Here is a 25,721-nt window from a genome sequence, read left to right as displayed (position 1 = left end):
TGGGCTCAGTATGCAAGACTTTTATGTCTAACATTAGTCTTTTAATAGACAACTGGATGGAAGATCTGTATATCACAATACATACAACCTATCTTATAGTCCTAGCTCTGGTCATATACATCAGTTTTACAAAATTTTCAAAGATTAGAAAGGAACTTCAGTATGAAAACTTACCTGTGTTAGAACTTGATATATCCATGGACACATTAGCCCCTTTTGGTGGCGCTCAGAGGCTGTCCGCATAACCTCATGGGGCACTGGAGGTAGGGGGAGAGGATTAGGGTCAATCTGAGGACCTAGATCCTGGCTTCCTTCAATTGGACTACTGGACTGCTGCAGATAAAAAGGTCAAAAAATTATCTTATGTGATCATAACAAACAGGAAAGGGCTATTTGTTGCAAACTCAGTTTTTAATCATATTAAGCATTAGTATCAAAATATTCATCTAATCCATCCTAAATTACAATTCAACTGCCTGTCAAAAGCAAGAATGACAAAGCTACAAACTTCACAAAACAAAGAACTCAGACCAATCACCAGTTGCCTAACAACCACAAACATTCAACACCTGCACAATGAACCAAATCGTCTCCAATGCTATTTTACCTTAATATCTTCAGCACTCAATTCTTTGCAACAGTATTTGACCCTCCTCATTAAAACCAAGTCATAAACAGCCAAACCCCCACATAAAAGTAATAAGCTTATCCTGCTTCATACTTCAAGAATCTATTCTCAAAAGATCTCCCCCTCCCCTAACAAACACAATAATGAAAAACTACATACACTGAAAAATGTCCTGCCAAGCACTGAACCCCCCCTCCCCTCCCAAGTCTGAAACAGCAATCCATAAAACTTACACCTACCTCAACTTACAATCCCTAACCATGTGTGAGTAACCCTTTCTCATCTGCATTCTGTACACCACCCATAGCTACAGCATTATAAAGGCTGAGTAAAAATATAAAATCCCTCATGCCCAAGATTTATTAATAACCATTGAGAAACAGAATGTTTACTTCTTACTCATCCTATGGCCAGTCCACAAAAATCACACACACAACATAAGACTTCTTGACTTGTGGCCTCACCCAGTAGATGTGGCCAGCTTCCATGTGGGTGCCCTATGAAAAAGGACAGTAAAGGTACGAGTGTGCATAATTATCTATTTATACTGTATGTACAAGAAGTTTTAAAACTGCTGGGCCCCATCTCAAGCAATCGCTGCAATCATGCAACCTTTTAAAACTTTTGTATGCAGTCTGCACTTACCACATCCTCATTCAGTTTGCTCCGTTCATCTACAGATCGTAAACTATGAAAGTATTATGCTTTTCTAAATCCTGCTTAACCATTTTCTTGCTCAATTTCAAGTTATGACCTCTTTCTGTTCTATATCTAAATCTTCTGAAGAACTGTTCGCTGCCACGTTATCAATCTGATTCAATAACCCTAAAGGTTGTAATCAGGTCACACCTCACTCCTCTCTCCCATGAGGGGCAAATTGAAGACTTCTAGCCCTCCCTGTAGTTCAGCTCTTTTATTTCTGGTACTATCTTTGTTGCCCTCTTCTAGACCTTCTCTACAAGCTGTTTCTGCTTAATCTTGAAGTGTGTGGTGACAAACTGAAATACATATTCTAATTTTGAACTGATGTATGAGATGAACAGCTTGCTTAATCTACATAAACACTTGAAAGCTATTCTAATATATACCAGAAGACAGTCTATCCCCTCTACTATTCTCCTGTTGTGGAACTCTAGCAATAGGTAAAGCATGTCAACTCCTAAGTTCCTCTCTCACACTGATTCCTAAAGCTCATTTCCTGCTAGATAATCCTCATATTCAGACCTTTCACTAAAGCCAACCTCATCACTATATGATTACTGACTTTTCACTTCCCTCATGACCTTCACATCATCTGCAAACATGTACAAGTAGAGTCGACATGCTCAGAAAAGTCATTCACATACAAGAAATTAATTATGATCTCAAAAGAGAACCCTGCAGTACTCCACCTGTGACCTCCACCCACTCCAAGAGGGCTCCTCCACAGCAACCTTTATTCCCTTTCACCAAGATAAAATTCTATCCACAAAAGCAGTCTCCCAATTTCCTGACTGGTCATTCCCCTTCTTAACAAGCCTCTCATGCAATTCAGTATCAAATTCTTTCAGGCAGTCCAGATACAAAGTATCCCCTGAGCCTTCTACACCATCTGAAACAAAGCTCACTCACATAGAACTCTATGATGTTCATTACACATTACCTTCTCTTCCTAAAACCATGTTGTCTCCCACATAAGTAATTTCTTCTCTATAAGAAGTCATCCAGGTGCTTTCCAATTCTTTTCCAGTACCTTACAGGCTACACTTTGTTAGGGAGACCAGTCTGTAGCTCAAAAATCTTCCCAGTTTCCTTCCATATAAATAGGCATGACAAATGCCCTTTTCTACTACCTTTTAAATTTCACCTATCTCAAGCAACATCTTCAACAGTAAATAGGAGATTTATCAAGCATACCTTAAGAAATTTTCAGCAAATATGGAGAAATCTCATCATGACAAGGAGCCTTATATGTGTCACAACAATTTAGCATTCTTTTTATGACTTTTGATATCTCATCGTTCTCTAAGACCACATCCCATTCCATCTCATTGTTACTTGGTATATAAGGTCTTAAATTGTATAAGCACTTTTGAACTTATTCAATTCCTTGCATATCCTTACATCATTCTCTAAAAGTCTTGCCTTTGAATCCCTCTGCCAGATTAGCTGCTCCTTAACTGACAATAAACTCGTGCTAAATTTATGAGTCATTGCTTTTCTTGCATCTTCTCCACAACATCCTTTGTTCTTCCTTTCTTATCCTACTATATTCAAAACTTGCTTTCTTGTATATCATAAATGCTAACTAGCAGAAGTGCTACGTACATAAGTTACTTGTTAACCAATGGAGTTACGTTCCTGGAAGACCTTGTGGTCAGCAAAACTATGACTGTTGGCAAGATACAGCACAAAAGAGAAAATGGGGGGTTAGGGGGATTGACCCTTGACATATATACCTCGTCCTCATGGGTTACAAATAAGTATGTTTTTACTTCAAAAACAATATCTTTATACTATGAAAATACCAAGAAATGGTGTATGAAACAGTAAATCAATATAACAGCCAACAAAGTATTTTGGACAAAAGGCTACCTTGCCATTTGTCCTACCATAACATGTGGTTATGACATTCCTACTGTATCTCTCCCTAGATATGGTGGCTTGCCAGGCTGTACCACAAATAGTCCACTGCCACATAACACTCGCCAAGTGAAAACCCAAAATTTTTGAGGTACTGTGGACAACCGTGGATACTTGAAAACTGATATCATGGTTGGTAAAATGGCATTCTCAGCATATATACTCAAAACCATGGTAGGTAAGGGACCTCTGTAATGCAACAAAATCACTGTCACTATCCAAAACCACACAACCAGGCCCCACAAACCTATATGTGGCTTCCCTGACTACTTCATATGCTCCTGATTCAGTCCACAAACAGAACATCAATGTAGAGCACATAAACATTATTATTACTCCAATTTGGTCTCCCACTTCTCTTCGTTCCCTCCACCTCTGACACATTTATCCTCTTGGTCAATCTTTCCTCACTCATTCTCTCCATGTGACCAAACCATTTCAAAACACCCTCTTCTGCTCGCTCAACCACACTCTTTTTATTACCACACATCTCTCTTACCCTTACATTACTTACTCGATCAAACCATCTCACACTACATATTGTCCTTAAACATCTCATTTCCAGCACATCCACCCTCCTCTGCACAACTCTATCTATAGCCCACACCTTGCAACCACATAACATTGTTGGAACCACTATTCCTTCAAACATATCCATTTTTGCTTTCCAAGATAATGTTCTCAACTTCCACACATTCTTCAACGCTTCCAGAACTTTCGCCCCATCCCCCACCCGATGATTCACTTCCACTTCCATGGTTCCGTCCGCTGCCAAATCCACTCCCAGATATCGAAAACGCTTCACTTCCTCCAGTATTTCTCCATTCAAACTTACTTCCCAACTGAATCATCCCTCAACCCTACTGTACCTAATAACCTTGCTCTTATTCACATTTACTCTCAGCTTTCTTCTTTCACACACTTTACCAAACTCAGTCACCAGCTTCTGCAGTTTCTCACACGAATCAGCCACCAGTCCTGTATCATCAGCGAACAACAACTGACTCACTTCCCAAACTCTCTCATCCACAACATACTGCATACTTGCCCCTCTTTCCAAAACTCTTGCATTCACCTCACCTCCCTAACAACCCCATCCATAAACAAATTAAACAACCATGGAGACATCACACACCCCTGCCGCAAACCTACATTCACTGAGAACCAATCACTTTCCTCTCTTCCTACACGTACACATGCCTTACATCCTTGATAAAAACTTTTCACTGCTTCTAACAACTTGCCTCCCACACCATATATTCTTAATACCTTCCACAGAGCATCTCTATCAACTCTATCATATGCCTTCTCCAGATCCATAAATGCTACATACAAATCCATTTGCTTTTCTAAGTATTTCTCACATACATTCTTCAAAGCAAACACCTGATCCACACATCCTCTACCACTTCTGAAACCACACTGCTCTTCCCCAATCTGATGCTCTGTACATGCCTTCACCCTCTCAATCAGTACCCTCCCATATAATTTCCCAGGAATACTCAACAAACTTATACCTCTGTAATTTGAGCACTCACTTTCATCCCCTTTGCCTTTGTACAATGGCACTATGCAAGCATTCCGCCAATCCTCAGGCACCTCACCATGAGTCATACATATATTAAATGACCTTACCAACCAGTCAACAATACAGTCACCCCCTTTTCTAATAAATTCCATTGCAATACCATCCAAACCCGCTGCCTTGCCAGCTTTCATCCTCCGTAAAGCTTTTACTACCTCTTCTCTGTTTACGAAATCATTCTCCCTAACCTTCTCACTTTGCACACCACCTCGACCAAAACACCCTATATCTGCCACTCTGTCATCAAACGCATTCAACAAACCTTCAAAATACTCACTCCATCTCCTTCTCACATCAACACTACTTGTTATCACCTCCCCATTAGCCCCCTTCACTGAAGTTCCCATTTGTTCCCTTGCCTTATGCACTTTATTTACCTCCTTCCAAAACATCTTTTTACTCTCCCTAAAATTTAATGATACTCTCTCACCCCAACATGTACATATACATACACATATCAACATATACATACATACACATGTACATATTCATACTTACTTGCCTTCCCCCATTCTAGGTGCCATCCCACCCCTACAGGAAACAGCATCGCCACCCCCTACATCAGTGAGATAGCACCAGGAAATGTGTAATGTACAACTCCCTATCTAAATCCAGGCCCCATAAATATAATTACCCAAGGACCAATTTCTGTGAAAGTGCCCTGGTGTTACCCCAGGACCTTTCCAAAGGCTCATGCAGCCTGTGACTGTGCTACTTCCAGATACAGCCTCATTGAAGGTGACTTCATTTGAAGTGTAACCAAGAGTGGGTGGAGTCTGGTAACACTTATCTATGGACTCCCATGGAATAGTGGTTAGCGTTCCTGATCATGATGCATTCACGTGCTGCCTAGAATTGAGTGCATACATCTGAATCCTGGTTACAGTAGTTGGTCCACAGTCAACGCAGCTATTCATCCATCCACAGGTGTTGGTCAATAAAATGGGTAACTGGCGATCAAGTACATAAAATATATCTATCTATTAATCTATTCGTTATACTTAACTGCCGTCTCCCACGTTAGCGAGGTAGCGCAAGGATCCCACCTAAATACACATGAGGAGAAGTGGGAGACCAACTTGGAGGTGGAAGGATGGAGTGAAAAAGATTTTGAGTGATCAGGGGCCTGAACATGCAGGAGGGTGAAAGGCGTGCAAGGAATAGAGTGAATTGGAACGATGTCGTATAACGGGGTCGACATGCTGTCAATGGATTGAACCAGGGCATGTGAAGCGTCTGGGGTAAACCATGGAAAGTTCTGTGGGGCCTGGATTTGGAAAGAAAGCTGTGGTTTTGGTGCATTATTACATGACAGCTAGAGACTGAGTGTGAACGAATGTGGCCTTTATTTTTTCCTAGCGCTACCTTGCACACACGAGGGGGGAGGGGGTTGTTATTTCATGTGTGGCGGGGTGGCGATGGGAATTAATAAGGGCAGACAGTATGAATTATGTACATGTGTATGTATATATGTATATGTCTGTGTGTGTATATATATATATGTATACGCTGAGATGTATAGGTGTGTATATTTGCGTGGGTGGACGTGTATGTATATACATGTGTATGTGGGTGGGTGGGCCATTCTTTCGTCTATTTCCTTGCGCTACCTCACTAATGCAGGAGACAGCGACAAAGCAAAATAAAAAAAATAAATAAATAAAAAATATATCATACAAACCTCCAACAGCCAGGATCGAACCCAGGACCCCTGTGTAACAAGGTAGGAATGCTACTCCTAGGCCATGGGCCTGGCTAATAGGAAATAACTATTCGAATACTATGTACTCGAATACCCTTCGTCTCACGTTGGTGAGCAACGGGGTCTACAGCAGATAGCATTTTACCGAACCTAACTGTGCAATGCGGCAGTATATGAACACAAACAAAGTGCATAGGAATACGCACCTTCATAGAACGTACAAACCTCCAACAACCAGGATCGAACCCGGGACCCCTGTGTTTGTATTCACATAAAAGACAGCAAAGGCCAAATTGTGAACGAATGTGGCCTTTGTTGTCTTTTCCTAGCACTACCTGGCACGTGTGCAGGGGGAGGGGGTTGTCATTTCATGTTGGCGGGGTGGCGATGGGAATGAATAAAGGCAGCAAGCATGAATTATGTACATGTGTGTATATGTATATGTCTATGTTTTTTTTTTTCTCTTTTTGCTTTGTCGCTGTCTCCCGCGTTTGCGAGGTAGCACAAGGAAACTGACGAAAGAAATGGCCCAACCCACCCCCATACACGTATATACATACGTCCACACACGCAAATATACATACCTACACAGCTTTCCATGGTTTACCCCAGACGCTTCACATGCCCTGATTCAATCCACTGACAGCACGTCAACCCCGGTATACCACATCGATCCAATTCACTCTATTCCTTGCCCTCCTTTCACCCTCCTGCATGTTCAGGCCCCGATCACACAAAATCTTTTTCACTCCAACTTTCCACCTCCAATTTGGTCTCCCACTTCTCGTCGTTCCCTCCACCTCCGACACATACATCCTCTTGGTCAATCTTTCCTCGCTCATTCTCTCCATGTGCCCAAACCATTTCAAAACACCCTCTTCTGCTCTCTCAACCACGCTCTTTTATTTCCACACATCTCTCTTACCCTTACGTTACTTACTCGATCAAACCACCTCACACCACACATTGTTCTCAAACATCTCATTTCCAGCACATCCATCCTCCTGCGCACAACTCTATCCGTAGCCCACGCCTCGCAACCATACAACATTGTTGGAACCACTATTCATATATATATGTATACATTGAAATGTATAGGTATGTATGTGCGTGTGTGGACATGTATGTATATACATGTGTATGTGTGTGAGTTGGGCCATTCTTTCATCTATTCCCTTGCGCTACCTCGCTGACACAGGAGACAGCGACAAAGTATAATATAAACATATAAAAAAAGATGTCTTGGAAGGGGGTAAATAAAGTGCATAAGACAAGAGAACAAATGGGAACATCGGCGAAGGGGGCTAATAGGGAGGTGATAACAAGTAGTGGTGAAGTAAGGATATGAAGTGAGTATTCTGAAGGTTTGTTGAATGTGTTTGATGATAGAGTGGCAGATATAGGGTGTTTTGGTTGAGGTGGTGTGCAAAGTGAAAGGGGTCAGGGAGAATAGTTTGGTAAACAGAGAAGAGGTAGAAAGCTTTGCGGAAGATGAAAGCCAGTAAGGAGGAGGATTTAGATGGTATTGCAGTGGACTTTATTAAAAAAGGGGTTGACTGTATCGTTGACTGGTTGGTAAGGATATTCAATGAATGTATGAGTCATGGTGAAGTGCCTGAGGATTGGCGGAATGCATGCTTAGTGCCATTATACAAAGGTAAAGGGGATACAGGAGAGCGTTCAAACTACAGAGGTATAAGTTTGTTGAGAATTCCTGGGAAATAGTATAGGAGGGTATTGATTGAGAGGGTAAAGGCATGTACAGATCATCAGATTGGGGAAAAGCAGCACGGTTTCAGAAGTGGTAGAGGATGTGTGGATCAGGTGTTTGCTTTGAAGAGTGCATGTGAGAAATACTTAGAAAAACAAATGGATTTGTATGTAGCATTAAAGGATCTGGAGAAGGTATATGATAGAGTTGTTAGAGATGCTCTGTGGAAGGTATTAAGAGTATATGGTGTAGGAGGTAAGGCGCTAAAAGCAGTGAAAAGTTTTTATCGAAGATGTAAGGCATGTGTACGAGTAGGAAGAGAAGAAAGTGACTGGTTCCCAGTCAATATCGGTTTGCGGCAGGGGTGCATGATGTCTCCATGGTTGTTTAAATTTGTTTTTTGGATGGGGTTGTTAGGGAGGTGAATGCAAGACTTTTGGAGAGAGGTGCAAGTATGAAGTCTCTTGTAGATGAGAAGCCTTGGGAAGTGAGTCAGTTGCTGTTCACTGATGATACAGGACTGGTGGCTGATTTGGGTGAGAAACTGTAGAAGCTGGTGACTGAGTTTTTAAAGTGTGTGAAAGAAGAAAGCTGAGAGTAAAAGTCAATAAGAGCAAAGTTCTTAGGTTCAGTAGGGTTGAGGGACAAGTGAAGTGAGAGGTAAGTTTGAACAGAGAAAAACTAAAGGAAGTGAAGTGTTTTTGATATCTGGGAGTAGATTTAGCAGTGGATGGAGCCATGGAAGCGGAAGTGAGTCACAGGGTGGGGAGAGGGTGAAGGTTCTGGAAGTGTTAAAGAATGTGTGGAAGGCAAGAACGTTATCTTGGAGAGCAAAAATGGGTATGTTTAAAGGAATGGTGGTTCCAACTATGTTATATGGTTGCGAGGCATGGGCTATAGATAGGGTTGTGCAGAGGAGGGTGGATGTGTTAGAAATGAGATTTCTGAGGACAATATGAGGTGTGAGGATGTTTGATCGAGTAAGTAATGAAAGAGAGATGTGAGGTAATAAAAAGAGTGAGGTTGAGAGAGCAGAAAAGGGTGTATTGAAATGGTTTAGTCACATGGAGAGAATGAGTGAGGAAAGATTGAGAAAAAGGATATATGTGTCAGAGGTGGAGAGAACAAGGAGAAGTGGGAGACCAAATTGGAGGTGGAAGGATGGAGTGAAAAAGATTTTGAGCAATTGGGGCCTGAACATGCAGGAGGGTGAAAGGTGTGCAAGGAATAGAGTGAATTGGAATGATGTGGTATACCAGGGTCGACGTGCTGTCAATGGACTGAAACAGGGCATGTGAGGCATCTGGGGTAAACCATGAAAAGTTTTGTGGGGCCTGGATGTGGAAAGGGAGCTGTGGTTTCGGTGCATCATACATGACAGCTAGAGACTGAGTGTGAACGAATGTGGCCTTTTTATCTGTATTCCTGGCACTACCTCGCTGAAGTAGGAGATAGCGATGCTGTTTTCCTGTGGGGAGGGGTAGCGACAGGAATGGATGAAGGCAAGTATGAATATGTACATCTGTATGTCCATACGACTTACTGCCTTCCAACTTTGTTCCATGCACTTCTTGTGCAACATTAATTTTCTTTAAAATATCTAAAATTTCCACAGCCCCAAATTCTTTTTATCCTGACATTCTACTTTTTCATACATATCAATAACACATGAAGAGGCTGCAAACATATCACTTATATCTGATGCCATATACAACTTTAATGTTTCTATGGTCTTCCTTGGAAAGGAGGTTGGCCAAGCCAACCAAACACATTGACAATGGAGCTATCACAAGAGGTCCTCACATTCAAAAGTTAGTAATTTTCTCCCAGTCCTAGGATACTGTTCTCAAGCCCTTCCACTGCTTCATGGTGATAGTCATGTAGCATTCCTTCTACAAATCTTACTCAGTACATGAATAATTAGGTAATCACTAAATTTGTGAAATGAAAGTAGATACAGTACATTAAACATGTACCATGAATATGCAGGCAAACTGCTATAGGTTTAAGGGCACCAATGATGGGAGAAAAATTAAAGCCATCTTGTTTGGTGGACTAACAAGTATATCTAAGGAATTTTGGCATCCCTGCCCTTTAGCCACTACTGGCTTGGGGACAGTCTAGCTCTGCAAAAAAAAAACTGATTACCATAAAAAAGGAGTGTGCCTACATGCACTCAATCAACCTCATGTGAATGGAAATGCCAGGGTTAATATTAACAGACAAATAAGATAGTAACCAACACTTCTGTACGTCTGTGACATGGGTCTGTACCAAAGGAATGGCTGATCAAGTTGTAAATGAAGTTTCTTAAAGTAGACGCAGAAAGAAGACAATTAAGTGACTCAGGAATGATACCAAATATAGAAACAAGACTATGAAGATCTGGTTGATGAAAGATGAAGCACTGAAGCGAATTCAATATGTGGTGAATGGCTTAATCAATCAATTAGGTTAATTTCTATCTATTTTATACTTGATCACTGTTTCCTGCATCAGCAAGGTGGCGCCAGGAAACAGACAAAAAATTGGTAGATACAGATAAACTAAAGCCTAAATGGAGATAAGACGAAGAATGAGTCAATGATATATATTGATTAGGCATATGAAAAATATTTTGGGGCCACTTTGCTGTGCAGTGAAGAACAATGCAAAATACAGACAAACAGATATGCAAAAAGACTGAAATTTGGCTGTTTTAAACTTGATTACTTTTAGATATATTTAGTGAGGACTATGGGATGGATGATTTAGCACAGGGAAGGGTGCTAAAGGAATAGCTATTATGCTGTGAGACCAAACAGTAATGACAAGTTTTTTGGGGTACAAGAAAAGCTGCTACAGAAGTGGTACAGGCCATAATGATGTAAGCAAGACATGAATACAGTAGAATGTCTCAAATCAGGCATTCCAAAAACTGTCAGTGTCCAAAATTCAACACAGATGAGAGCTAACTTATTCAGTTCTTGCAACAGAAAAATCTTATCAACCAACAAGAGATAATGAGTGTGCAGATGGATCAGAAAAATCTAATAAAATAAAGTTTAATTCTATAACAGAAGTACCTCTAAAAGAACAACTTAAAAATCATAAAAGTCATGCTGACAAAGAGGTATGGCAACTCCAACCCCTCTACAAAGCCCCTTGCCTGATGCTCAAGCCTGAGCTGAGTTTTAATGAGCCTCCATACAATGACAACAACAGATGAAATGCAAGGCAAATTTCCTGCCTCTCCTAGAGCATCACTTCAAAGATTAAAACATGTTTATTCATCAATCTTAACTGCACTTGATGTCACTCCTAATACTTCATTAGTAATAACTCATCAATCGGTACCACAGTACACACAGAATTGGAAATAAGAAAGAACTTTTGTTAAACACAATGAATAATTTAAGATCTAATGTTGTTTAAAATTTATAATATCATAAAAAACTTACTATTTACCCATATCTCTGATGTCTGTTCCCAACTGAAACTCCCTCAAGAGGGAGATATGTAATTTACTTGATCAGCTATAATAACAGTAACCAAAACCTGAAAAATTCTGAAACTTGGCTACTGCACAGCCCCAACGTTGCTGAATTTGAGACGTTCAACTGACTCGAGCAGAAATAGGGATCAAGGTGCAAGCAAAAATTTCATTCAGTTAAACAGTGGATGTGAGAGTATGACAATGGCCAGTAAAGTTCAAGGAAATTTAGATATAAAACAATGAAAAGGGTGAAAATGCATAATGAATGAGAAATTTAGCATGTTTAAGTGGAGAATATAAGAGCACAGCATCTAGTATCATAATTTACCTACTCTTTTACCAATTTTTGTCACTTTCAATAAAAGCATATATATAATTCAGCCAGTGGATTTACTTTTTGACTCCAAGTTATGTCCTAAGTACTTGGCATCTTTAAAGTTACAAAATTCTGTTTGACTATGTAAGCTAATTACAGTTTAATTGTGTTTCATGAAACACATACCTATAAATAATATCAAATATAAACTAACTTAAAAACCAAAATATAATTGTAATTGAAAATTCATTCTGCTCACTAAACCAATAAAAAGTTATTATGATTAAACTAAGCTTCTAAAATGTAAACAATTTTTCTGCTTTACTGGCAAAAATGTAACCCTCTCATAACCCAAACAAATCAACAACACACTAAATTTTATAAGCTATAATCTATGGTTCCTCTTTGAAGGCTTTGTATGAAACTGAGTTACTCATGCTGTGGAGAACATGCACAAGGTATATAATCAATGAAAGCCTAATTTCTATTTTGCAAGCAATCTCATGTTTCATAAAGATAAACACCAATTTTATCATGCTGACCTCTTAATCCTTAAATACAAAAGGCCAAGTATCTAAATTCAACCAAAATATTATGTCTAAAACAACTACAAAGAATTGTATATCAGGAAAAAAATACACATGCAATTTATCCTACTTTCAGAATAGCCTTGGGCATCTTACATACCCAGTTTCACTGGTGAACATCTATGTCATAATACATAATCAATATGATCCAGCAGAAGAACAAATAGAGAAGTTCTAATAATGCCACATGAAATTATTGTGAACAGGACATAATGTCAAATGGAAGCTAATTCCTGCATTGTTAACAAATACAGCATGATAAAATCTAACATTAAAGAATTACTTTAGCACTACAAAGTACTTGTTGCTTTAGTATTAAAACTAGACAACACATCTCAATCAAATCTGAAAACCAGACATTACAAAAGTTAAGTGAAATTTAAAGTGAAGTCAAGCTGTTTCATTTTTGGGAGGCACAGCTTAGATATGTTGGGGAGTAGATACATGTTAATGTATTCTGTAAGAGGTGCTGGGTCTTATTGTTATCAAATCTCAAGGATTTCAAAACTGAAAAAACATTCTATACATGTGATCTGGACACATACATCATTCCACAACCTTAAATGTATGAAAACATTTGTTTGAGTGTTGCAATTACATTTTCCTAGTCAAATCAAAGATGAAAATATAATTCATCGTCAACACATTCATAAACAAAAACCCTCTCCTTAAGCGTGTATGTGCACGTTCTTTATGTTAAACAACATATCTTTGCTGTCTGATACTTTAATCATAATTCTGCTAACTTTTAAACAAGTTATATAGAATACTATATCTAATCAATGTGTACACAAAGAGTGTGAATTAAAATCATTTGAGTATTTCATCTAATAAATTAAAAACAGGTTAAGTTTCCAAAGATTTCTTTGGTACAAACCATATATGAAATGCAATAACATAACTCAAGTCACTGAAACAATCCTGATTTCTTTTTTCTAGCTTTCAACAACATATTTTCAGCTTTCAGAAATTTTCAAGTAAACTCAAAAGCTATTAAACATTTTTCATTTGCTGTATCATAAGGTAATCATTAAGCATATACTGGTGAAAACATACAATATCATAAGCACAGCTGATTTTTATAGAATCAAATTGTATTTACAAACATCTCATTTGGTCAAAACTGGTTTATATAATTAAGAATTCATTGGACTGTTAAGTCACAGCTAACATGTTTGGACCCTCTAAAATTTCTAATATAATATTTTCATGGAAATATATCAGCAAAAATAAAGCACTATAAACCATATGTTTGAAACAATTTAGAATCAACTTGGTAATTTTCTAGCTCAGAATATCAAAAGTACTTTACTGAATACTAAAGGATTCATTACCTAAAAACCCATTACAAGAATTACTTAATTGAGATTTCAAAATAAGAACACAAGTCTACATGCAACTACTAGTCTAAACAAGCAAGCTATCTTTAACATCCATATCATACTGGCATAATGCCTGATCTATAACTTAAATCTAAAGCCCCAAAACCATCCCTTCACTGATTTGCCAACCATACTGGTTCACCTTTTCTTAAAACTTTGTATTTATCTTCCAACCTGAGTTCAGTACTGTAAATATTCCAAAATATATATAAAATAAGTGGTCTAAAACACACAAAAAGAAAAACATTACTATCTACAAGTTGAGAAAATGACAGCCCTGTGCGCTGAAACAAAACAACATTAGAAAAGCGGAGAATGCTTTCCGCCGAACTTTCAAAAATGAAAAGAAGGCAAAGTGGTGCAGGCATTTGCTTAAAAATTTGCGTGACTCAGACAAGAGGCCTAGATGGCAAACTTAATAATGACAGACAGAATGACAGCAGATTGTTGTGCTGAGTAATAAAAGTAAGTTCCTCTGGGGACATATCATCATCATCCACCCAAGATGGGTAGTGCATACACACACACACACACACAAACATACATATGCACACTAATCTCACAGACTCATACATACAGAAACATATGAGGTACTAACATAACCTCTTATTAGAACACTTACCTTATCAATAAGAATAGAAAAAGACAATTAACATAATCTGAAAGAAAAGTAAATGGCAAAAAAATTAAAAACATAAATGAGTCACATAAGAAGTTAGCAAGAATACAGAGAAGAAATATATATGCATGTATCAACTACAACAGACATCAGTTATCATTAGACAATTAAAGACTTGAAAGTGAGGCACATTAAAGGGAAAATACTATGTAAAATTATTTTCATCATGAAAATTGTAATAATACACATCAAACACCTATCACATCTTTCAAGAATAGAAACTGATGGGAAACAAGCATCAAAATATCTACCTATCAATATATGGAATAAAAGAAATACATTACTTGGGGAGAGGATTGTCTTTTAATTCAATTTATTTTCTGGAGACATTAGCCAAATATTAGAATAAATTCTCTCCCCAATATATTTCATTTTTTGCTAGAGCACATACATGTAAAATAGAGACAGCATTTAACATGTATGGAATTCTTGCAAATGTTATCATAACCTATTATAAAAGTACTACTGCAAACTACATGATGATAAAAGTATATCATTAAAGAGAAAATATCACAAAGTCCATAGAGGAACCAAGAATTTTTTTTGTTCTTTTTTGGCTTAAACAGAATAAAGTAATATTACCTTTCACTGTGTATACACATGTACACATCTTCAGAGTTGTATCCCATAACCATAATAAAGTCACTAAGAAGTCACTAAATCAAAAGAACTTCTTAATCATAATCAAAATTATTCATCTATCCACATCATTTATGTAAATCATGTTATTCTCATCCGCTCCACCCTAACGATGCCTCATCTACCTGGTCATCCACCATCAAAATCAAATACAGCAAAGCTCAAAACCACACAAAACAGCACACAGCAAAAACACTGGCTGCATATCAAACACAAGCATTCACCTGCTTCATGATGAATCAAGAATTCTCCCAAAACAGTCTCCTACGCATGGATGTCTCCCACTCCTTTGCAATAGCACTAAACCCTTCATATCCAAAATGCTCCAATACCAACCCCTAACCCTATGTAGAAAGAAAAAGCTTACCCCTCCTTCATACTTCAAAACTATACTCACAGAACCCAACTCCTCCAACAAACACAACAATGACAAAATATACTAACAATGATGATTATAAACATGCACTAACAACCATGCACCCAAACCAGTATCAACTATCACTCCACCAGAACATACACCTATATAAACTTACATCCTCTAGGCACGAACAAGCCACCCTTTCTCATCTATGATTTGGACACAAACAACATATCACAAGGCACCTAATGTCCAAGATGAAATTTCCATACTGAACACTGACACCTTAAATATCCTGTGCTTACCCTACAAAGACAGACAGACACACACCACATATTGACATGTGGTTGGATTCCTGAACACTACAGGGGATCCTACAGCAGGTGGATAAGACAAGGTATGCATGCAGCTGTCATTAATCAATACAATCATTTTCATCATTGTTATCACTATTATAATTGTTATCCTTATTCCTATTATCCTTATTACCTCCTATAACATATCACCATTATCATTTTTACTTTTATGATTATGATAATCAAACGGCCCCAGGACTTTTTATGGATGTCCTGCAGATTCAAGGCTGCACTAAAATCAGAAACATGGAAATGGTGGTCACCTCTGGAGTGAGAAGTGACTAAACAAGCTTGTTCTCCCATTTCTCAGCATGTCTATGATACAGCCTTCTAGAGAGTGACATGTCACTTATGGTGTAACCACAGTGCAATGCACTGAAACCAAAGCCCCCTATCCACAAACAGGACCAACAGACCTATCCATGATTTCCCCTATGCATTTCACATGCTTTGGTTCAGTTCACTGACAGCAATTCAATCCATGTATACATCACTCAAGTTCACTCACCCAAACATACCTTGCATCCTCTCACATTTTCAGACACTCATACTCAAAGCATCATTCACTCTGTACTTCCACCTCCTCCTTGATTTCCCTCTTTTTCCTTCCTTGTTCCCTCTAATTTTCTTCCTCCTCATCCTCTCCTTATGTCCACACTATTTCACCAATACCCCTTCAGCTGTCTCATATATAGTCCTCTTACTACAACACAATCATTTCATATTCAAGCAATCCTCCTCATACTACATACGGTCCTCAAGTTTTTTCATTTCAAACACATCAAACCTCTAATGTATTTGTTTATCTAGGGCCCATGCCTCGCATCCATACATCATCATCAAAACTACTACACAGTGTTTATAAAAAACATGGTCCACCTCCCATATATTTTCAAAGGTGATACACAGCTGAGGTTTACTCTGGGTAAAAGCATATGACACTCTAAGGGTGAAATCATCATATATAAGGTCACTGAGAGAAGTGTTTCTAATGGTAGGCAGCACCAGCATCCACCTCAAGAAAGCCTCAAGCTATCCTAAAGGAAGGATTTTCTCCCTTCACTTTTCCTGACTGCCTCTTCACTTTGGGAATTTTGATTCTCGGTGCTGTATTTCTTTCACCTGTACTTCAGGATGGTTTGTTCTAACCCTTCTAAGGAGAAAGACTAAACTCTCATATCTAAGCAAGAAAATATGGATAAATATGAGACTTCTAAGCATATTGGGTGCTCAAAATGCATATTCAGGTGGCTGCTTCCTGCAACACCTCATCAGTGCTTTGCCTCATTCAAGAGATCAAACCCAAATGCAACCAAAACATGGATCTAGAATACTTCAAGAACCTTGTCAATTCCATGCCTATATGTCTGCAAATTGTATTCAAGGCCAAAAGAGAGAGATGACAAATTACTAAATTGAATGGGATCATCTTTGAAAATGTATGGGGAGGTGGACAAGGTTTTTTGCAGACACTGTACCATCAGGCATACCCATCTTTGCCCTCAATGACAATGACCTTTCTTTACACACACTGTTCAATGCTTACCCCTCACACATCCTACAACTCACTTCAGCTTCCATAGTTCCATCTGCTACCATGTCTACTTGCAGGCATTCAAAGCATCTCACTTCTCTTAACTTCTCTAAATTTAAATCCTACTCCAACAAACCAGTCTTTTTCCAATGCTAAACCTAATATATTTGCTTTTATTTAAAGATGCTTTCAATTTTCTCCTAAGCTCAAGACAACAGTTTTTGTACTTTCCCACTAGAATCTGCCACAAACTTTCTCACCTCCCAGCCCCCCAACCCACGAGAGAATAAAAACTCGCTCCACTTTCCAAGACCCTTGCATTCACCTCCCTCACTTTCCCATCATAAACAAATTACACAGCCATTAAGACATCAGACACCCCTGCCACAGATCCTTCTTCAACTCTTCACTGCTTCTACCAGCTCTTCTCCCACACTATCTATAAATAACAATGGAGATATTTAAATCCAGCAATTTTATATCTTTTCACCCTTTACTTTTTGGTCATTGTTATGAGAGCATGTTAAGTATTATACAAATAATATATCAATATACAGTCTTTGATGAGTGATCATGAGCTGGCAAAACAGGGCAGCTTATCCTTATAAATCAGAGCTTCTAATTTTCTTTATGCTCTTTACAATTAGTTCACTATTATGATGGTAAGGATGAAGATATATGCTACACTTGAGGAAGTTTAAGCCATAATGCAGGCACCATACCACATTTACTTTCTTTTCATTTTCTCATCACAATTTTTCCCCCATTTCTTAGGTGCTGTATTCCTTAGGAAATACTAATCCCAGATATGAAAACTTTATGGTTTTGTCCTGATAAAAAAAATTGGAAAAGAGCCAATTACCATTTTTAAATTTTGCTCGTTAATTCACACTACTCAGGAACACAGCTGGAAGTTAATTCCACTGCCAAGGTCTTATGAGCCAAGTTAAGTTCCAGGTTTAACCTTCTAAAAGTGCCATAAAACTTTAATTTGCTAAGGGTCTTGTGTCACCCAATTCCTCAGATGTTTGGAAAACTGTATATAGTTCAATTACCAACTGCTTTAGTTTTCAGGCTATGACAAAGGTTACACTGAATGTCAAACAATGACAACAAGACAAAGCAATCTATAAATGTCTACCATGCTATGCATGCAACACAATATTAGTCATAACGAAAGCATAATCTAAACCAGAGTGATGGTCTTTACAGCATCCAATTCTATATATGTTACGAAATAATGGTGTAATGCTTCATGGGTATTTGATTTACACTTTTTAAATTACGACCAAGGTTAATTATCAGGTTAAACCTTTATACAATGGGGATAACTCAGGGAAAATTCACACTAGAATTACTGGATCTTACATCATTCAATACTTTTGATGTTGCAAAACAACTGATTGAAGAGTAATGAGTATCTCATCTTAACTTTTCAGGTGTCATGAGTATGTGATCTCAACTTTTCAGGTTATGAGCAATCATTTTCCAGGATAAACCTTTCAGAGATATGGGTCTTATGCCAATTAATTCTTTAGATAATCAAAATTGGATTACTTTTTGGATTAAGTTTCATGAGTATCTGAGGCACACTTCAAAAGCTATGACTAAGGTTATGCTGGAGATTAAACTTTGAAATCCAACAACAAGCAAAGCAATCCCCAAGTGCCTGGCAAGCTAATCAGGCAACACAAAAATGAGAGCAAAGCCAATCAGAAGACAATGGAGAACTGTCAAACTTGCAGCAGAAAAAAGTGGCTGAACCATGGGTTAAGTAAAGGTACCAGGCATAACCAACCCCCCAAGGCCCCATCATGTATATGTCCTCAGATCACGACTGGTGCCAAAGTGGACAAAAGTACCGGCAGAGTTCCACAGCCTTCAAACAATTCTCTCTTTACCTTTAAAGATCCTTGTTTTCAAAATACAAAGGGGTTCCCAGGACTGAGGATTACTGAAAAACTCAAAAACATTGAAATCTTATCAATAAATGCTTAAAAAGCAGGCACAGTCCAGATATTCCATCATGAAGTATAGAAAAAATATTAAAAAAATCTATTGTGATATGATAGATTAGCATTCAAAAGTAACAAAAAAATCACAGAATATCATATCATTACCGTTTTGTTGGCATAGTGATGCTCTAAGTTACTGCATGGAGGGCCCCAGAAGAGATGTGCATAGTACATTTGACAGCTCCTGATAACAGAGGAAGATGTGGAAGCAATGTTTCTCTCTCTCTCAATTGACTTTGTTTATCATTGTTAACTTACTTCATATACAGGAAAAGTATTGGTATCAAATAATACATACTCAGAAATATCGCTTTTTTCACATTACAATTCAGTGAGGGAGACTGATTGCAAGAATGGGGAGGATATTAAGGGACTTTTTTTCTACTGATGAGAACTACTCTTTTTTTCAAATGTATTTGAAAAACAAACACAGCCTCCATGTTATCAGTGAAAAACTTGAACATACATGTGAAAGATCAACTGGTTGGCATGTATGGGAAGGACATTGGAGATGTTGTTTCTTTGTCAATATTCAAAGCCTTAACCTATCATCTATCCCAAAGTCCTTCAATATCACAAAATTACAGAGAAGATGAGTCTCAATTACAATAAAACTTCTTCCAAATGCACCTGTTCACAAGGAATACCTCCCTTTTCTTTTAACATATTAGTTATATGTGTCAGAGGAGGGAACAAGGAGAAGCATAGACCATACTGGAGGTGGAAGGATGGAGTGAAAAAGATTTTGAGTGATCGGGGCCTGAACATACAGGAGGGTGAGAGGTGTGTATGGAATAGAGTGAATTGGATTGATGTGGTATGCCGGGGTTGACGTGCAGTCAGTGGACTGAACCAGAGCATGTGAAACATCTGGGGTGAACCATGGAAAGGTCTGTGGAGCCTGGATGTGGATAGGGAGCTATGGTTTCTGTGCATTACACATGACAGCTAGAGACGCAGTGTGAACCAATGTGACCTTTTTTTGTCTGTTTTACTGGCCCTACCTTGCAAAAGCAAGGGGCAGCAATGCTGTTTCCTGTGGGGTGGGGTGGTGCCAGGAATGGATTGGAGGCAAGCAAGAATGAATATGGACTGTGTGTATATGTATGTCTGTGTATATATATGTATGTATGAGTGTATATGTGGATATGTTTATGTAAGTGTATGTGCATGTATGGGCATTTATGTACATATATGTGTAGATGAGTGGATGGGTCATCTACGTCTGTTTCCTGGCATCATCTCACCGATGCAGGAAATGGCAATCAAGTATAATAAATAATTGAATAAATATTTACATATGTCCGAGTTCCATTCGGACCAACCATTCATATCTTAAAATGGACATATGTCAGCATGGCACCAAGAATTTGTATACCTGTACAGCATTCTTTTATCCTACTCAATTTCTATCATGACTATCTTGTTTGTCATTAACCAGCTTTATTATATGATTCTGTAGTTTGTTCTTGCTTTTAAGATTCTTTAGTTCATGGACTGATTCATCCATACTTTCTAAGAACTTTTCTGCAGCTCCTTTGTCAGCACTTGCTGCTTCACTTGTGACTCGAATGTTGTGCAAGCTATATCTTCCTTTATATATAATGAACCAAACATTACTTGCTGTAAAGTTCTCGATACAATCCTCTCCCACTCACTCATTCAAAAGTCTCAAAAAGACTTCTAGCCTTTGCCTGAATTGTTAATAAGCTTGGTGGTAGATGTTTTTTAATTTGATCTTCCATCCTCAGCATCAACAACTTTTCCATTCTGTGGATGGGCCTTCGATATTATCTTGGGCCTTCGATATTATCTTAAGACTTCATATTTGCTGAACCTTTCACTACTTCATTCATACATTTTTTTCTTTGTCCTTTAAAATTGTATAGACCATTAAATGGGACAACTGTAGACAAAGTGCAATCACATTAACAATTTTCCTCCTTCATACTGGGTGAGTACCTTCATTTTCCATTCCAAATCGAGTGTCTTCCTTGGCTTCATGTCAGATCTATCAACTTGATGGGCTTTTCCTCTTGCTCAACATCTTCTTTGGAGTTTTATATAAAATGAGTTTAATCCAGCACAAAAATGTGTTACATTCACTTGATTAATTCGTGCTTACTAAATGGTAACTGAGAGCGAGAACTGAGAGAAATCCCGTAAAGTACACAATGCCAGGATTGTCTGGCATTCACTATCATACACACGCAGCCATTAGCATTGGCAGATGTACGACCAATCATAATCTTTATATTTATATATATTTCTTAACCTATAAATCATGTTTTTTCTGGTCACATGTATGGATGGTCATAAGCTGCATAGGTCGTAAGTAAGAAAGCATACATATATATATGTTTATTTTCTTTTTTATTATACTTTGTCACTCTCCCCCACGTTAACGAGGTAGTGCAGGGAAACAGACGAAAGAATGGCCTAACCCACCTGCATACACATGTATATACATACACGCCCACACATGCACATATACATACCTATACATTTCAACGTATACTTACAAATACATACACAGACATATACATACATACACATGTACATATTCATAATTGCTGCCTTCATCAATTCTCATCATCACCCTGCCACACATGAAATGGCACCCCCCTTTTCCCATGCGCGCATGAGGTAGCGCTAGGAAAAGACAACAAAGGCCACATTCATTCACACTCAGCCTCTAGCTGTCATGTGTAATGCACTGAAACCACAGCTCCCTTTCCACATCTAGGCCCCAAAACACTTTCCACTGTTTAACCCAGACAGTTCGCATGCCCTGGTTCAATCCACTGACAGCACGTTGACCCTGGTATACCACATCGTTCCAATTCACCTTCTATGACACACAGGGAATATGTGGGATGTATTTCCTGCGTGTCATAAAAGGTGACTAAAAGGAGAGGGAAAGAGGGGCTGGAAATCCTCCCCTTCAGTTTTTGCTATTCCAAAATAAGGAACAGAGAAGGGGGCCAAGTGAGGATTTTCCCTCTTGGGGTGACTGTGCAGTCTGTTGGAGATGAGAGGGGCTGGGAAGTGAATCATTTGTTGTTCACTGATGATACAGCTCCAGTGGCTGGTTCATGTGAGAAACTGCAAAAATTGGTACTTGAGATTGGAAAAGTGTGTGAAAGGGGAAACTTGAGAGTAAATGTGAATAACAGCAAGGTCATTAGGTTCAGTATGGTTAAGGGACAAGTTACTTGGGATGTAAGTTTGAATAGAGAAAAATTGGAGGAAGTGAATTGTTTTAGATATCTGGGAGTGGACTTAGCAGCAGATGGAACCATGGAAACTGAAGTGAGTCACAGGGTGGGGAAGGGGGAAAAGGTTCTGGGAGTGACAAAGAATGTGCAGAAGGAGAGAATGTCATCTTGGAGAGAAAAAATGGGTGTTTGAAGGAATAGTAGTTCTAACAATGTTAAACGTTTGCACGGTATGCTATAGATAGTGTTGCACAGAGGAAAGTGGATGTGTTGGAAATGAAACCTTTGATAAAAATATGTGGTGAGAGGTGGTTTGATCAAGTAAGTAATGAGAGGGTAAGAGATGTGTGGAAATAAAAAGAGTGTGGTTCAAAGAGCAGAGATGTGTTGAAATGGTTTGGACACATGGAGAAAATGAATATGGAAAGGTTGACAAAAAGGATATATGTGTCAGAGGTGGAAGGAACAAGGAGAAGCAGGAGACCAAATTGAAAGTGGAAGGAAGGAGTGAAAAAGATTTTGAGTAATCAGGGCTTGAACATGTAGTAGGGTGAGAGGCATGCCATGTTATGTCATGTCAGCATGGCATGTACAATTCATAAACCTGTAAGGCATTCTTTTATCCAGCTCAATTTCTATCATGATTATCTTATTTTTTATTATCCAGATTTATCACATGACTCTGTAGTTTCTTTTTACCTTTTATTTAAGATTGTTTAGTTCATATTTCATCATTCTTATCTTTAAATTTATATTCTTTTTCCAGTCATATGTATGAATGGTCATAAGTCACATAGGTTGCAAGTAGGGGAGAGCTTGTATATATATATTCTTTCTTTTCTTTTAAACTATTCGCCATTTCCCGCATTAGCGAGGTAGCGTTAAGAACAGAGGACTGGGCCTTTGTGGAATATCCTCACCTGGCCCCCTTCTCTGTTCCTTCTTTTGAAAAAAAAAAAAAAAAAAAAAAAAAAAAAAAAAGAGAGAGAGAGAGAGAGAGAGAGGGGAGGATTTCCAGCCCCCCGCTCCCTCCCCTTTTAGTCACCTTCTACGACACGCAGGGAATACGTGGGAAGTATTCTTAATCCCCTATCCCCAGGGATATATATATATATATATATACACATATATATATATATATATATATATATATATATATATATATATATATATATATATATATATATATATCCCAGGGGATAGGGGATTAAGAATACTTCCCACGTATTCCCTGCGTGTCGTAGAAGGCGACTAAAAGGGGAGGGAGCGGGGGGCTGGAAATCCTCCCCTCTCGGTTTTTTTTTTTTTTTTTTTTTTTTTTTTTTTTTTCCCAAAAGAAGGAACAGAGGGGGCCAGTTGAGGATATTCCAAAAAAGGCCCAGTCCTCTGTTCTTAGCGCTACCTCGCTAACGCGGGAAATGGCGAATAGTTTAAAAGAAAGAAAGAAAGAAATATATATATATATATATATATATATGCATTCACCTCCCTAACAACCCCATCCATAAACAAATTAAACAACCATGGAGACATCACACACCCCTGCCGCAAACCTACATTCACTGAGAACCAACCACTTTCCTCTCTTCCTACACATACACATGCCTTACATCCTCGATAAAAACACTTTTCATTGCTTCTAACAACTTGCCTCCCACACCAATATTCTTAATACCTTCCACAGAGCCTGTATACCACATCGTTCAATTCACCTCTATGACACCATGGAATATGGATAGTATTTCCATGGTGTATAAAAAGGACTACAAGGAGAGGGAAAGGGCTGAAAGTGTAAATGAGGGCAAATAAGGAGGAGGAAGGGGGCATAGTTAAATTTTAGGGTGATGTAGTCTGTTGGAGGATGGAAGGAAGTGAGTGAATCAATGGTAGCAACATGGATTCAGAAGGCCAATGGGGAGGTGTTTAAAACGTGAATAGTTGGTATAGGGATGGGAAAATGTTTGAAAGGGATGAATTGAGATTAAAGTGATAAGGCAAGTATAGGGTTTTCAGTAGGTTGGTGGCAAAGTTACTTGGGGTTGTAGTATGATATGAAAATAGAGAGAGGTAATATAGATTTTAGATATCGGGAGTGAAAGCCGGCAAGGAACATGGACTGAGGTTGAGTGCAAGTTGGAAAGGGGAAAAGGTACTGGAGTATTGACGAGTTGGAAGGTATTTAAGTATGTATCTGGATGGAGTGTGATGATTGGCGGAATGTGTAGTTCAACATGTTAAAGTTAGCAAGGGTATAGAGTAGTGTTGCAACAGAGGAAAGTGGTGTGTTGAAATGAACTTCTGGATAAAATATATGGTGAGGGATGGTTTGATCAAGGTAAGTCAGTAAGAGAAAGATTGGGGAAAAAAAAGATGTGGTTTCAAAGAAGAGGTAGAGTGTTGGAAATGGTTTTGTTAAATGGAGAAATGAATAATTAAGTTAGACAAAAGGATATATGTCAGATAAGGAAAATATGAATCAGTATCAAATTGAAAGTGAAGAAATATGATAAAGATTTAGTAATATGTTAATAATGTAGTTAGGGTGAGAGGGGAGAGATGTTATTCATGTACAGCATTGCCATGTGATTCTAATGTAAGGCAAAAGGTTAATCGAGCGGCTGAATCCTCACTCATTATCTTTTTTTTTTTTCCAGATATAGAATAGAGTCTGTAGTTTTTACTTTCCTATAAGGCTTGTTTAGTTCATTTTCTCATCTATCTTTAAATTTATCGTTTTTCAGTCATATGTATGAAAGTAATAAAGTATAAGTTGAATATAATTTGTAATATATATATATATATATATTATATATATATATTTATATATATATATTCTTTTTTTTTTTTCTTAAACTATTCGCCATTTCCCGCATTAGCGAGAGGTAGCGTTAAGAAAGAGGACTGCGCCTTTGTG

The 25,721-nt window shown here is 38.2% G+C and overlaps 1 protein-coding gene across 8 annotated transcripts in view; it reads right to left on the bottom strand.

Moving 5' to 3' along the window:
* Window positions 1–25,721, bottom strand: part of LOC139751011 (constitutive coactivator of PPAR-gamma-like protein 1 homolog) — a 121,602-nt gene that overhangs the window by 56,053 nt on the left and 39,828 nt on the right. For all 8 annotated transcript variants that reach the window (XM_071666077.1, XM_071666080.1, XM_071666082.1 and 5 more), the window contains one exon: window positions 175–333. In XM_071666077.1, coding sequence (XP_071522178.1) covers window positions 175–333 — 159 coding nt within the window. The remainder of the gene's footprint in view (window positions 1–174; window positions 334–25,721) is intronic.

The sequence above is a fragment of the Panulirus ornatus genome, chromosome 10, assembly GCF_036320965.1.
Source record: "Panulirus ornatus isolate Po-2019 chromosome 10, ASM3632096v1, whole genome shotgun sequence".
In the NCBI taxonomy this organism is placed as follows: domain Eukaryota; kingdom Metazoa; phylum Arthropoda; class Malacostraca; order Decapoda; family Palinuridae; genus Panulirus; species Panulirus ornatus.
This window is presented reverse-complemented; position numbering and strand designations above follow the sequence as displayed.